Raw genomic sequence first — 15,984 nt, 5'->3', positions numbered from 1 at the left:
TAATTTTAACATGTAAACATAAGTAGGGTTAACTTACACTTACATGGCTTTCAAAATAATCAAAATATCCGAACTATGTGGGGTCGGTTAGATGTTTAAATTATTTAAAAATAAGCCTCCTATGCTCACTTGATGGTCATTTGATTAAAAATACAGTAAAACGGGAATATTGTGAAATATCACAATAAACTCTAACAGTGAACTTCACAGTCGTTAAACTCCATAACAGTAGGTGGCAGTATTGGTTGAGAGTATCAGCGCAATACTAAAAACAAGGCGGATTCTCTGTGTCTGGTTCTTTATAAATGTATTTTTATTGCATGCCTGAAGATACGTGCAAGGAGTAAGTGATTTAAATGTGTGTTTATGCTAATGCTGTATAATATTTAACATCAACAGACTGAGCAAGTTCCAGGTCTATCGCCGGAGGTGCGCTAACATTAGCTGAGCGGCTGTCTCCACTTTAATCACAGATAATGTACATTTATATGCATTCTTAGGGTTTGTAGTCTTACGAATCGCAAAGATATATTAACGTTAAATATAAAGCTCCGTTTGGAAAAGACTTTTAGCAGCAAGCTTGCAGGCGTCGGTTTTGACAGTTAATGCACATCAACAACACACTGACGACACAAATATCACAAAGCCTCTGTAAAGTTCTCGTGTATATTTATACAAAACTAAAAAAATAAAAAAAGAATAAAACTAATACTTAGGACAGAGAGAGTTACTCAATATAACCCAAACCAAAAAATTTATAAAAAATTCCCATACTAAAAGTTCATAAAAGAAACCCCATCCTAAAAATTTATAAAAGATTTAAATTTTAATTCATAAAGACCCAATTCATTTTTTGTTCCTGCTCACTACTGGTAGTATTGTTCCTGCTCACTACTGGTAGTAGCTAATGTATATATGTATGTATGTATTTTATTTTATTTTATTTTATTTACACGGACCCCAGCTTGAAAACCCTTGTATTAGACAGTTGAATTGAACATTTATTTTATTTACACGGACCCCAGCTTGAAAACCCTTGTATTAGACAGTTGAATTGAACATCACCACGTGACACATTATACAACAAGTTGTCAAAATCTCTTTCTCAGGTTGCACATTTATATGTCAGTTGTTTTTAAAACACATGTAGCCACTTAAAAATATTCACTAGTGAAAATGAAAAAAAAAAAAAAAAAAAATGAGAGAGAGGAAGATCCACTTTAATTTATCTGCAGGCCTAAATGTATTAAACACAGAAATGGCAATTTTCCAGATGTTTGAGGAACTTTCCGTGGATATTCTCTTTCAGATATGGCAGATGACGCTCTGTTTGAATTCCTCCACATGGAGATTGTTGCTCACGTGTACAAGGAACAGGCAACTCGGGAGGACATTGATATTTATTATAGCTTTCTTTTTCTTTTTTTTTTTTTTTTTTTATATATATATATATATATATATATTATATATATATATATAATTTTTCATGCATTTGTCTCTACTCTAGAGTTTTTTTTTTTTTGATTTACATCGTGCTCTGATGTGCTTTCTTAAGGAGAGAGTGACGTGTGTCTCTACTCTAGAGTTGATGGGCTTCAGAGTTGGACAAGGACTGATTGAAAGGTATTCATATTTATTTTCAGATTCACTAAATCAAATTTTTTTTTTTTTTTTTTTTTTAAGTATCCAGAGTTTATAAACCTAATGATGGCCCGATTTTGCATATGCTTTTGAGAAGTTTACAAAAGACTGCCCCACTTTCAAAGAGGACTTGGACATAATGAAGTTCCTGTGTAAAGACCTCTGGAGCACTATCTTCAGAAAACAAATCGACAACTTGAGGACCAACCATCAGGTCTGAAAGTTCAGTTATGTGTTTAATCTGTGGCAATGCATTTGCAGAATTCAGCGTTATTGTCAGTTCTTCTCTCTGGGTCTGCTCTAGGGCACGTATGTCTTACAGGATAATAAGTTTGCACTACTGACTCAGTTTTCCACTGGAAAGCAATACCTTGAAGAGGCACCTAAAGTAAGAGTGATATTTAAGTTCTTTCGTATTATATCATATTCTGACATTTTATTTTACCTATATTGTTTCTATACCATGATAAATGAAATATTTGTCTATCTAAATATGTTTGATCTCTGCAGTACTTGGCCTTTTCCTGTGGGTTGATTCGAGGAGCTCTGTCTAATCTGGGCTTGGAGAGTGTTGTCACTGCAGAGGTTTCTTTAATGCCATCATGTAAGTTTATGCCATTTAACTCTTATCAGCTAACTAACTGATATATAATCCGTTTATAAATAAATAAAATACTCTACTTGTTTTTTTGTTTTTTTTGCTACATGATGTTCAGAATATCTGGGGCATTAATGGCAAACATATACATAAAGGTAAAGTGAGATTTGACTCTGATTTTGACCCCCTTTTGTTTTCTCCTCCTTTTTATAGGCAAATTCCAGGTTGTAATTCAGAAACTCTAGGATGGACTAAACAAGCTCTGAACAACAGTGGTTCTTCAGTTAAATCTTTGTGAATGTGAATTACATGGAGCTAGATTTTAAATGTTTACAACATTCTTTTGATATAATGCTGTTTGCAGTTTCAAGGTACATTTGAGCGAGACAGCTTCCATGTATTTCACAGTTTTTTCCTCCATACCGCTTAAATTCAGAGACTTGACCTGTTTGGAAATATTCTGAATGTCGTATTCTACCTCGACACCACTTATTACAGACTAAATTACTGTCACTGATAATCATGGAAACATATTTTCATACATATGACATTTCATAACTTTTGAATGTTTCATAACCTCACAACTTCACTTAACATGTTTATGTCCAATTTTTTATACTCCTTTGGCTGGATAAGAAAAAAAAAATTGGTGTTATTTTTTATTGTAAAAGTAAATTTATTTCTTTATATTTGGGACCGTTAATATCTATAGTTAACTCAACCCAGTTATCTAAAACCATAATTTAGTATTGACACATCTGATTTATTGTTTGGAAAAAAAAAAATATATATATATATTGATAATCATCGGAGAAAATTTATGGATTCTGGAAAAACCGCTTTCTTAGTTTTAGAAACATATTTATGGTTTGGGTATGTTGGATAAATTGAGGCATATGACTTAAATGATGAAGTTACAAATTCTTGATTTCACCAGAAGAGGGCAACCTTTGTCAATCAGACACATGTCATAAAAGCACATTAAAAACAATATTTGATCATGAAAGTTTCATTTGTATGATCTTGTACAAGCTTCTTGCACTTAAGTTAGTTTGAAAACTCTCTACAGCTGGTGCTTTCGTTAACTTGAGCTTTGTTTTACTAGCTGGTACAGTTTTTCTATGTACTGTGGTTGTTTGTTGTTTAATGCATAATTCTGGATGAATTTATAGTTAGTCAAATAAATAAAGGCTTTATATATATATATATATATATATATATATATATATATATATATATATATATATATATATAATTAAACTAATAAAAATTAAAAGTCAAAAAACATACATTTAACTGACATAATATGTGCATTTTGTTTCTTAGCACTAAAAAGAATATATATACATACATGCATATATACATATATATGCATTTTAATTGTTGCAGTAATTGCATTTAAAGTATTCATTTGCATTCTGAACAAATATTTACTTATTTACTATATACATATACTATACATACACACCCACATATGTACAGTAAATATGTAAATATTTGTTCAGAATACAAATAAATACTTAAAATGCAATTACTGCAATATAACAATGAAAATGCATGTATTTGTCCAACAGAGTGTTTTGTTTCTTGGCACTGCTCTAAAGTACCAAATTATTATTATCATTATTATTATTTGGCAGCAATCACAGAAACCTTACTTGAACTAATTTTGTATTACAAAACAAAGAGTCTAATTATCTTAACACAGTTTAAAATATTTTTTGAACAGTTTTAAAAGCCTATATATTTATTTGAGAGAACACATCTCTATGGAGGGAGGAAACCAAATATTAATCAATTCAGCATAAAACAAAAAATCTAGATGACACCATTCTTGACATGATGCTGAATCATCAAAGAAAAAATGCTTTGTTGCGTTAATTATGTTGCATAATTATCTCACAAGTCAATATGTCAGCAACACAAAACACAGCTAATGTTCTTTTTCTGTTTGGAAATGCCAGATTGTTATTTCGTAGCTCGTTTGCATTTTTCTCTCTTTTGCTGTCAGATGTAGTGTGTAAGGTCATGCGCTCTTCTCCTCTCGTTTATACGTCCCGAAAGCCTGCTTCTGCTGCTATGAGAAACAAACAAAAAGTGGCGTGCTTAAATGGAAGGCCCACATAAAGAAGTTTAGCAAGGCTTCCCCAGTGAGAGGCCATTCATGAGCTCTCTTTTGTGCAGCAGTTTTCCTTTGCTGCTGGTGGGGGTGAAGAAACGGCCAGCTGTCTCACTTCTCCTGCGCTGTCATGAAAGGGTTAGACAAGAGAGTCTGCAGCTGAGTCTAACTAAGGCCAACTTCAAACACCTTCTGTCCCACAGCAAACATCCTACACATACACATTTCTCCTCACTTTCACCCTGTTTGGCTGGCTTTTGGCCCAACAGGCAGTTTGTTGGTCTTTTAGGTCGGACTTGCCTTCTGCAGTGTTGCTGCATTATAGATTTGCATTCATGTGTTTATTAGGCTACACTACTTCTTGAAGATCGAAACAAAGATTATTGGAGTATGTTTTACAGTTTTTCTACAAAATTTAATGTTTTATTTAGTGCATTACTTGTCGTTTCTTTGTAATTATTTTACTTGCCATTTCTGAGTGAAAATAGTTTCTGCACCATTTTCATAAAATATTGTTGAATTTGGCTCCACGACTAGTTTCACTCACGTTCTTCATTCTTTTTCAGGTGTGGGTGAGAGTGAATCTTGATTCTAAAAATTATATAAATGATAAAGATATAAATTAAACATTTAAGACCATTAAGATGTTTTACATTATTTTCATTAATTTCCTGATAATTAAGCACTTTTTCTCCCCAAATATTAATTACTTTAATGTAGTCTAAAAAAAATGGTCACCATAAAGTTAATAGTACATTATCATGTCAAGTGTGATTCTGTAATGTAGAAAAACATGATTACTTTCAGTACCTTATCAAAGTTTTTTTTAATTTTTTTATTACATAGTAGTAGTAGTAGTAATAATAATAATAATGCAATATTTGTTTAATTCTTTTAATACTGTGTTTCAGTGTAAAGAGTGATATTTTTAACTTAAAGTCTTGGCTAAAATAAATAAATAAAATGTTTAAATATATATAAAATAATATTGTATGGAAAAACAGGATGACTTCAGTAGTTTTATTTATTAATTAATTAATTCATTATTATTTAAATAAGGGCCCTGGCTAAAAAAAATTGCAAAATTATTTAAAAATAATAAAACATTTTAATGTTAAAAAGCTATATACTGTATACATAAAATATTAATTACAAATAATATTTTTTAAATACAATATATAAAATAATGTAATCTATTTATTTATTTTAAATAAAGGGCTTGATCATATATTTTAAGGGTGTTTGTATTGTCATTGTCTTATGGAAGGCAGATTCCTCTGTTAGTGATGTAACTATCTGCCAGATGCATGTGAAATGCTTGCAACATGCATGCCTCTTTGAAATATCTGCTGAAAAAGCTGGTATGTATTTCTTTGGTTAACTTGCATTAATATCTCACAGAGGACCATATAAATGATAAAATGCACCGGGACAACAGCCCAGCCATTCCCTTCTGCATCCTGTGTGTTTTGTCCCTCCCTTGTCTGTCCTCGTCTGTGCTCCTCAAGTGCTGCAGGGGGATTACTGGAACTATGGGAACTCGAGCCGCAGCTGCTCCATCAATGCAGCAGGAGGAACACAAAATCCCAGCACAACACTCCTCTGATTTAAGTGTGATGCCTTCACAAGCCTGTTCATTAAACCCTATTTAGTGTACTGTGCTGGAATTGAGGAAGAGTGTAAGATCAGCCGTGGTGTTAATCAGAAAACACTGTGGTCTTTAAGGTTATTTAATGAGGTGATATATTATGTTTTGTAAAGATTTATACAGGCATACACAACCAGTTAAATATTTGGATTGATGTATTATTACTTTTGTTGCTGCTGCTACTGTTGTTGTTCTTTATGATGATGATGATGATGATATTTAAAATGATAGTAAATTATCAAAACTATGAAATGACACATATGGAATTATTTAGTGACCAAAAATTTAATCAAATAAAATCTTAAATTTAATCTAAAATAAAAAAAAAAAATCCACACACACACACACACACACACACACACACACACACACACACACACACACACACACACTTCGCCTAGACACATTCAAGTGTTTCCACACCTTAGAGTCATAAAGTTATGCCATCAGAGCACTGTTTAACATCTTGATTGACAAGAAAAATGGGTAACAACCTTCCCCCTTTTGTCTTCTACATTAATTGCCAAGATTTTCAGCAAGACAAATCCCAGACGTGGACCTGGGGTTAAGGGAGTGGGAAAAATGCTTTTAAAAGTGGCAAATAATAACTTTTAATTTGCCACTCTTATTTCAAAAGGGAACCAGGCAGCAGTCTCTTTGTAAAAGAGAGAAAGTGGGCCACAATGCTGGGATATCTGTGGAGTCTTTCTTTTCACTATGCTAAAAGGATTACGCTTTTAAAAAGAAAGAGAAAAAACTAAAGACCTGTACCTAATCACTTCCCCTGGTAATTCCTCGGCTTGATTAGAAAAGGGGGACAGAGAGCGTAGAGGGATATCAAGAGGATTTGAGAGGACGGCCACTGCTACCTGAAGTCTGTGTGTGTCTGAGTCGATTATGTACAAGATTTGAGGTGATGGACAATTAATTGTGAAGTGAATGTTTACTGCATTGGTTCAACATTTAATAAGATTTATATTTTCTTATTTTCATGACACCACATTAAATATGATGTCCACTGATTATTGTTTATTGCTGAACATAACAACGACCTAATATGTTTTAAACAGTTCAATATTAAAGGAATAGTTCACTGAAAAATTATAATTTGCTGAAAATTTACTCGGGCCAACATGTAAATTAGTTTGTTTCTTCATCAGAGCAGATTTGGAATAATTTAGCATTACATCACTTGCTCACCAGTGGATCCTCTGCAGTGAATGGGTGCCGTCAGATTGAGAGTCCAAACAGCTGATAAAAACATAATAATAATCCACACGACTCCAGTCTATCAATTAATGTCTGAAAAGCTGTGTGTTTGTGAGAAACATTTTAACATAAAAACATCACTTCTGGCCAAAATATTAGTTCATAATCCATAATAATGCTTCCTCCAGTGTAAAAGTCCATCCTTTGTTGTCCTCTCACATTGAAATCCACCCACATATCTGTTTAGAAGTGTTTTGGACTGTTTTTGCTTGTAAACGCAACTTGATCTGTGCATATTTCTCTCCTGAATCAGACGAGGCAACTTTTTACCTGGAGAAAGCAATATTATAGATAGAGGACTCATGTTTTAGCCAGAAGCAACTGTTTGAAGTATAGTGTAGATTTAAAAACAAAACAAACAATAACAAAAAAAGGCACAGAACCCCCAGTTGCTCCCTGGGCGCTGGATATAGCTGCCCACTGCTCCGGGTGTGTGTTCACGGTGTGTTCACTTCTCACTGCTGTGTGTGTGCACTTGGATGGGTTAAATGCAGAGCACCAATTCCGAGTAAGGGTTACCATACTTTGCAAATGTCACAACTAAAAAATATATATATAGATACCACATAAATATATTCACACAGCTTTTGCCCTTTTATCTGAATTGCTGTTTATACATCAGAACTGAAATTATAAATATGCGGATGCATGTCATTTGCCAGAAATTACCTTTAAATAGCTGCACCATTCAGCACTTGTCCAATTTGAATAATTTTAACTTTGCATAATTTTTAATCAATGCAGAACGTTTTCAGCAATGTTTCAGCAAACTTTTTAAGCTGATGGAGCAACAAATGAATATGTCAACTAATGAAATGTTTCAACCTCATGTCGTTCCAAACCTATATGACTTTCTGACTTTGTTCAGTGGAACACTAATTTATAGATTTAGAAAGATTTTGGCAACCAAATGGTTTGGTAGACAAAATATACCATGGAAGTTAATGGGAACAGAAACTATTTGGTTATCAACATTCTTTGAAATATCTTATTTTGTGTTCCACAAAAAAATAAAAAAAAATAAAAAATAAAATAAAGCCATACAGGTTTGGAACAACTTGAGGGTGAGCAAATGATAACAGCATTTACATTTTTGATTGAAATACATTAAGATACAGTACATTCATAATAAATCAAATAAGTTTGAAATACTTTTGCCCTTTTATCTTTGTGTTGTTGCAAGTTGTTGGTTTGTATTCAAAAATAGTATAAAATAGCATTTTTCACTACTACTACTTTGAAATGCTCACTAAATAGACAACACATTTTATTGCATTTGCAAAATGAGAAATGTTCAATAGAAGTGCACAGCCCTCATAATAAAGGAAAGCTAGATACTCTAGCTTATCCTTCAGCGTTTACCAAATGAAATGCTGTGTCAGCTGTAATCCGTTCATTGGCAGTCACTCAACCTTCTCAGCTGATTCATTCTATGTCACACTGCTGGGGTCGAATAGCATCCCTTCTTAAAATAAAATAAAAGAATGTCCCCTTTGTCCATCTCTACCCAATATGCCCCCCACTTCTTCTGCCACGTCATCCCATTTGGCTTCTTCATGGTGATAGGACATTTGTGCATTTGTTTAGTGATGGACGATCTGATAGACAGTGCTTTTGCCTCGCTGGCTCTTCTATAAACATTCTGCATTGCGCTGAACCTTTTGTCCAGGGTCTCGCTACGTTCCTCCAGTTCTAATTGAATCAACAGGGTTGCTGTTATGAAGAGCATTGAGGCAAGGGGGTCTCTCGGAGGGCAAAGGACAGGTCAGGACCTCTGATCCCAGAACAGTAGCTACTGGGCATGGCCAACTAGTGTCAAACTTTGGGCACTGGGATGAATTAGCACTGTGTTTGTAATGAGTCCCAGCTGGAGCATTGCAAAGGAGGCTTCTTATTTCATCTGTTATAGGCAACTTACAAGCTGTACACTCATGCATGACAGCTGTTCCAGATCTCTCTGGAAGAGAGCATTCTTCACTTTAATCAGACAGTTTAAAGAGTCAAGTGTAAAAGAATGTGCTTGTGATTTGTGACAATAACATGCAAATGTGTTGATTCTCCAGGAGTGGACTGAACTTTATACACTACTGCTGCCAACAAACAAGCAGTCAGTTCATGGTAAGATATCATAAAGTAATTCTGGTACCAGTTCCAACATTCACATTACCAATTATTTTAGAACTTTTAAAGAACAGATATTGGAATAATAAATACACTTAAAACGATTCTCAGAAAAGGTGTGTTTGCATAGCCGAGTTTGATTCACTAAAAATAACTTACTAATAAGAGTCATTTTTTTTCAGGAATCAGACTACATTGGTAGTGCTTTATATTTTTGATTCACTAAAAATAACCGACTTTTTAATATTCATTCCCCCAGGAATCAGAACTGACTTATAAAAGTCATTCTTTCGTGAATCAGAACCATCTCATGAGGGTCATTCGTTACAAAATCAGACTACCTTGGTAGTGCTTTATGTTTTTGATTTACTAAAAAGAACTGACATTAGAGTAATTAACTTGGGAAATAGACTACACTGGTCACACAGAATGTTTTTGACTCACTAAAAAGAACCCCCTCATAAGAGTCATTTACTCAAGAATCAGTGCTGTATGTTTTTTATTCACTGAAAAAACTGACTCATAAGAGTCATTCGTTTGGGAATCAGACTACATTGGTCGCACTGTATATTTACTAAAAAAGAACCAACTCATAAGATTCATTTGTTCAGGAATCAGAACTGAATCACAAGAGTCATTCTTTGTTGCTTGTTTTGTTGTTGCATTCTTTGAGACTTGTTGCCTCGCTGCCTTATCAGGCAATGACTTTGGAGGCAGCATTTGTGCACAAAGGCACCTCATGCAACTGATTTCGGACATGCTTCTGAGGGCACGTAAAGGTTTGATGATCTACAACAAAATAGAACGAGCTTTGATGATAACTAAATTACGATTTAATTACTATAATACTGATTTTGTCACTAGAAATAACAGCAGAAGTGCAAAACGTTGGTCAGAAACATACATTTACACACACTGACCACCAACCGCAACTTTCAGACGCCATCTTTATTTTTAGCTCAACCATCATGAAATAGAATGCACGGGATTGTGGGATATCAAAGGAAGTGAAGGATACATCTATGCTGCCTTCAAAAATCGACTAGATGAAGGTATCTCAGGAGACAGGAAGTGAAGCTAACTTTGGATTCAAACATGCCTTGATGCCTTTCTACCTTGAAATGTGTCCCCCGAAGGCAGAATTTATTTTTATTTTTTTCTTCAAGTACTAACATGATAAAATAAATGTATCAAAAATGCATTTCTCTGTTTACTTGATTTACCAAAGCCATTCATGAGAAGTAAAAGAAAACTCAAGGTTGGGAGCAAACCATATGCCTGTGGGATATGAGCCTTATTATCTCAACAAGTATCAGCCCTGAAGCTCATATGTCTATAGGAGGGGCAAAGAAACTGCAGACTTTCGTCCAGAGTGTTGACGTCCTCCCCCAGTCTCCCCTCAGGAGTTGCAAATCAGACAGATATCTTGATTATTTGTCAAGAGCCTTCAAGAAGGAATAAACAACAGGCCTGGGGGACAGGCCTGGATAATGTAGGCCTGGTTTGGATTCAGGGGTCGTTTAAACGCCGACGGGGGGGTCAGGAGCGGTGGGTGTGGGGACAGGTCATTTTGTAATGTTTTTCCAGAGCAACTGAAAGAGCACTTTATTGTTGCAACAAAAATAGAAACAAAACCAGAGTGGACTATATTAAATAAATGTTCCCTTGCAGAGAATATAAACATGGTTTGTGACGACTAGAACAAGAAACCATCAACATGAATTTAGAAAACACTGTAACCAGGCACAACTAGTCTGTAAATCACACTTCTGCTGTTGTTTAGTTCGTTTACCAATGCAGCCTATTGTGTATTTGTTCGGCCAATTTCAGTTCAGTAAGCCACAGAATAAAAACATAAAAAAAGGAAATTGCAACTTTATATCTCACAATGTGGACTTTATTTCTTGCAATTTTGAGAAAAATTATATCAGAATTGTGAGATATAAACACAGAATTGCAAGATACAAACTATGTCTCATAATTCTCAGTTCATATTTCACAATTCTCAGTTTATATCTAATAATTCTGACTATATCTCACAAATCTGAGATTATATGTAATCATTTTGACTATATTCCGCAATTCTGAGTTTATATTTCATCATTCTGAGTATATCTTGCAATTCTGAGTTTCTATTTTGCAATTCTGAGTATATATCTCATAATTCAGAGTTTACATCTCGCAATTCTGACTTTTTTTTCTGAATTTTGACTTTACATCTTGCAATTTTTTCACCACAGAATAAAAAAAATAAAAAAAGGTATTTGCAACTAGTTATCTCACAACTCTGACTTTGCTTCTCAGAACTGCAAGAACAAAAGTCAGAATTATGAGATAAAATTATGCAATTACCTTTTATTACTTTTATTATTTAAAGGGGCCATGTGATGCGGCTAAAAATAACATTATTTAGTGTATTTGGTGTAATGCAATGTGTTTATGTGGTTCAATGGTTCAAAAAACACATTATTTTCCATATAATGTATGTGATCGTTTCTCCTCTATGCCCTGCCTTTCTGAAACACGTTAATTTTTACAAAGTTCATCGTTCTGAAAAAGCGAGGTGTGCTCTGATTGGCCACCTATCCAGTGCGTTGTGATTGGCCGAATGCCTCAAGCATGTGACTGAAATGTTATGCCCCTTAACATACTATGCCATCTCCCAGGCTAGCAGCACGAGACTCAGTCCAGCTGCTCTGCCTGTGCACATCCCATCATCGGTTCACTTTTAGCAGTTCAGTCAATGTACTGTTAGGAGTAACTGAATAACTCAGGATATTGGTTTATTTCGTGTCAGAGGGAGTGTAAGGCATGTTTATAAACTGAATAATTTTTTTAAGTTATTTGTGGATTAGTGTGTACTGGAGACACAAACCGTTTCAAACGATTCAGTTCAATTTGGTGAACTGGTTTGACCGGTTCACTAAGAAGATCTGGTTATATAGAAAGTTTGCGACATCACTAGATAAGACAAAACCATAAAACACATTACAAATATGGCATTTGTTGCATCCAGTGAGGACATAATTAATGATTATAATGTTTATACTGTCCTTTTACACATTGCATTGCATATCGCGCTGCGTAAACATAACCCCATTTCTGCATTTGTGATCGGAGAGACAACAAACAACAAGCGCTACTCTACACTGCTCAAAACTCGTGTTTGAATCATCATTGGCAAATTATTTAAATATATAAGACGTACTTACAGGCTGTGAGTCAGAAGCGCCAGACTGTCCTTGCAAAGTTTGAACTGCCCAACTTTATAGAAACAGCCACTGTGCCACAGACGTATTGCAGGTTACTAGTTCAGGAAACAGTCCTCATCCTTCATAAAATGTGCAGCTCACATCTGAATATTTGGGTTGGACTGTTCTGGAACAGTGTTGAAATACAACTTAACCACTGATTTCTAGTCGTGTCCTCTTTTGGAAGGCCAAACAAAGTAGTTTCGCTTTCACAACGAAACACACAGCGACTCCACAACATGGAAGCGGTGGCAACAGAGAGAATAAAAGTTATGCCTTCTTTCTTTTGTGAACGTTTGGGCGGCGTTATGCAAATCTTCCCACATAGTGCCATAGACATGTGGGGGCGTGTTAGAATGAGCCGTTTTAGGGGGGTGTTGTTGACTCTTAACTTTTTTAAAGAATATCTCTTTGGGTTTGAGACTTTAGTCTTTGGAACTTTACAGATCTTCTTTATGTACCAAGAGCTTGTAACACTCAAAAGAGAAAGGAAAAATTTAAATTGCATCATATGACCCCTTTAAAAAATAAAAACACCATTGCAGATAAAAGCTTCAGAACTTATGGCAATTCTGAAGCAAAATCAAAAACCAAAACTTTGTGCAACTTTTAGACGAATGCTATATATATCAAGTTATTCCATGCACCTGACCATAGATGTACATTCTGTAAATTTAAAAGAAAGAAAACACCTTCTGAATGGTCTTTATTAGGAGAAGTATTATTAATGCACACCACACAGTGAACAAATTCACCTCTTTTTTTTGGTGAGTGTTATTGATTAACGCATTCACAACAGTGTCTCTCGCTCTCTTGAGGCTTGATCCATGGGGTGCTCAGTAGTTAAAACCTGTCCTTTCTAAGCGAGAGAGATCTCTTCTGGAAGAGTGCAATGTTCTTTGTTCCCTGTGTGGAAAAACACAATGTAGGTGCTCAGGCATGCACTGAGAGGCAGATCTCCAGAGCTGCCCCGAATCTCATTAGAGGACTTTCCAAAGTTTATTATGATTGGACAGCCTTGTGAAAAGAAAGCAAGGGCCCTAAGAGTGCAGGGTAAGCCTGAGGGTGTGTGTATATGTGTGTGTGGGAACAGAATTAGTCCCATTCCCATACAGGAAGCAGATGTTTTGCTGTGGCCAAGTAACTCTGGGAAATCCACCGAGACAGGTCTTAAATGTTGTAACTCTTCATTAACTCAGTGCAGCGTTAATGGGATTCTGTACACGGGGCCAATGTAGTTTCTCTTCCCTTTTCCAAATAAATGCATATAAGTGCACTTTTCTGTGCTTTTGAGTATCTTTAAAGAGGCGCCCATAAAGGCGACCAGCAGGGGGAGGCTTTGAAAACAAATCTGCTCATTGCGTAGCGAGATTGGGCCCTCGGCAGGGAGCGAGGCACAGCGCTGGACACAATACACAGCCTGAAGAGACTTCCTGTGGGGTGAGGGATGAAAAATAAGAAACTAACTTGATAAATAAAGATGAAAAGCTGGCTTGTTTTAACTGCTTGGCAATGGGGAAGAAATGGGGGAAGAAATGAGGTTTTTCGGTGTAGCTGGCTGACCCGCGTGGGGTTTGGCTCATAGATTAACATCACAGATGCTTGATGGTATGACGTTGAAAATCAGATGTATTTTATTCGCAGGATTCTAACTATAGAGGGAGTGCGGGGTAAGATGAGCCACCCTTGTATAAAAAAAGTGCTCTTTTTTTTATACCTACACATACGTGACCATATGTGTAGGTATAGTGATCTTCATAACATATATTACATATAGTATATTATACTTTCCAACATATAAAATCTATATATTTATTTGATTACTTTGTTATTGTAAATTGCAGGACCTTTATATTGGCTTGAGAGAAACAAAGTGAAGGCCAAATATAAAAATATATATATTTTATGAATGATCCATTTTTAAAAATAACAATACAATTTTAATTTCAGTTTCATTTTTTTTTTTAAAAAAATGCTAGATTGTATCCAGGATCATTGGAAAAACATGCCTGTTGTGACATCTGCAAAATAATTTTCTTGCATGTTTTGCAACACATTCAAAGTGCACACATAAGTTTTTATTAATTGATAATCTGCCCGTCTTCATAATTTGTGTGAAAAGGAATACAAGTTGTGTTTTACTGCTTATAGTGTTCATTTCAGTTTGAACGTGCAGTGAATTGTATGTAAAAGTGGCTATATTCCAATATGGCAATGTATTTTACTTCTCATTTTCATAGATCATTTCTTACATTTATTCACAAGGAAATTAGCTTACATTCTTACCCCGAATAACACACAGTGACATACATATTGTCCTTCCTTCAATAAACATTACAGTTTTCTATTCCTTAATAACAGTTTTGCTTTGACAACAAGTGGCAATGTTGTGTATGCAACTCTGAACAGACAAATATAGTTAAAAAGCTGCAACTCATCCCTAAAGGTCTGACAGTTAGAGTGTCTGCTATTATTTAACAACATCCCTGTTACCACGATCACTGCATGTGTATGTTTGGTAAAGGGTTGCCTTTCTCTTAGGTTCACTTGTTTTCTTTGGCGTAACTAGACACCTTTTCCCTCCAGGACTGTTTTTCAGTAAACTAGCCCCTATCTGCTGCACAGATGTACTCACTGTGATAACCACACACTCTTTTTTATTCAGTTAATACATAGACTATACAAATTTTTAATCATATGAAAGTGTGGTTATATTTTATTCTTACACATAAGGTTTCTGATAAAAAAGTATACACACATACATATATTAACTGAGCAGAGAGCAGTGTGTATAGTTTACTTTGTAGGTTGTCTTAAGTGCAGATTGTTTTGGTTTGTCTGCATCACCTGTTCCTGGTTTAGCGTCAGGATGATGGAAAGGTCCCACACTAAAAGGATAAACATGACTGAACGTTAAAACAGGAGTGTGTCCTTTTTTGTTCCTCTAGTGGCACCAAACTGAACTGCAAATTAAATTATGGTTTCCTGATCTCTCCTTTTCTTCTCTATTGGCTGGTTGATTCAGTGTTACTGTGTCTGGCTCATCTGAATACTCAAAGAGATGTTTTGAAATTAACAACGTATAGACATATTATTTACACATATCAGGAAATTAAATCTGCATATCTGTCTCTGCTTTTTAAACTGGGACATTATGTTGGACACATTAGCTTAAAAAAAGATCTGTGTAAAATATTTAAAATGCTATGAGAATAAAAAGCTAAAATAACAAACCCATCAACAGCAGTTAAAAAAATATTATGGTAAAAAAAATTATCTTAAATAGTATAAAAAATACAAAATGTACTTATTTTATCTAGTTGCCAAGGCAACATTT

General features: G+C 34.8%; 1 protein-coding gene across 5 annotated transcripts; it reads left to right on the top strand.

Moving 5' to 3' along the window:
* Window positions 1-199: 199 nt before the first annotated feature.
* LOC109071018 (trafficking protein particle complex subunit 6b-like) lies at window positions 200-3,245 on the top strand. Of its 5 annotated transcripts, none has more exons than XM_042770990.1 (7): window positions 200-343; window positions 1,310-1,397; window positions 1,552-1,623; window positions 1,738-1,855; window positions 1,946-2,029; window positions 2,152-2,245; window positions 2,453-3,245. In XM_042770990.1, the coding sequence occupies exons 2-7, from the start codon at window positions 1,312-1,314 to the stop codon at window positions 2,482-2,484; spliced, it is 486 nt and encodes a 161-aa protein (XP_042626924.1). In that variant the 5' UTR covers window positions 200-343; window positions 1,310-1,311; the 3' UTR covers window positions 2,485-3,245. The 5 variants fall into 5 exon arrangements, with proteins under 5 accessions (XP_042626924.1, XP_042626927.1, XP_042626928.1 ...); XM_042770993.1 differs by having other exon boundaries at window positions 1,310-1,399; window positions 1,557-1,623; XM_042770994.1 differs by having other exon boundaries at window positions 237-429; window positions 1,310-1,399; window positions 1,557-1,623.
* The last annotated feature ends 12,739 nt before the right edge of the window (window positions 3,246-15,984 follow it).

This window comes from Cyprinus carpio, chromosome A15 (genome assembly GCF_018340385.1).
Source record: "Cyprinus carpio isolate SPL01 chromosome A15, ASM1834038v1, whole genome shotgun sequence".
NCBI classification, from domain to species: Eukaryota; Metazoa; Chordata; class Actinopteri; order Cypriniformes; family Cyprinidae; genus Cyprinus; species Cyprinus carpio.
This window is presented reverse-complemented; position numbering and strand designations above follow the sequence as displayed.

Excerpts from the sequence above, each read along its gene's own strand:
- LOC109071018 (XM_042770990.1), top strand. The coding sequence starts at position 1,312 with ATGGCAGATGACGCTCTGTTTGAATTCCTCCACATGGAGATTGTTGCT. Across the intron at positions 1,398-1,551 it reads GCAACTCGGGAGGACATTGA|TAAGGAGAGAGTGACGTGTG; the intron begins TATTTATTATAG and ends GATGTGCTTTCT. Across the intron at positions 2,246-2,452 it reads GGTTTCTTTAATGCCATCAT|GCAAATTCCAGGTTGTAATT; the intron begins GTAAGTTTATGC and ends TCCTTTTTATAG.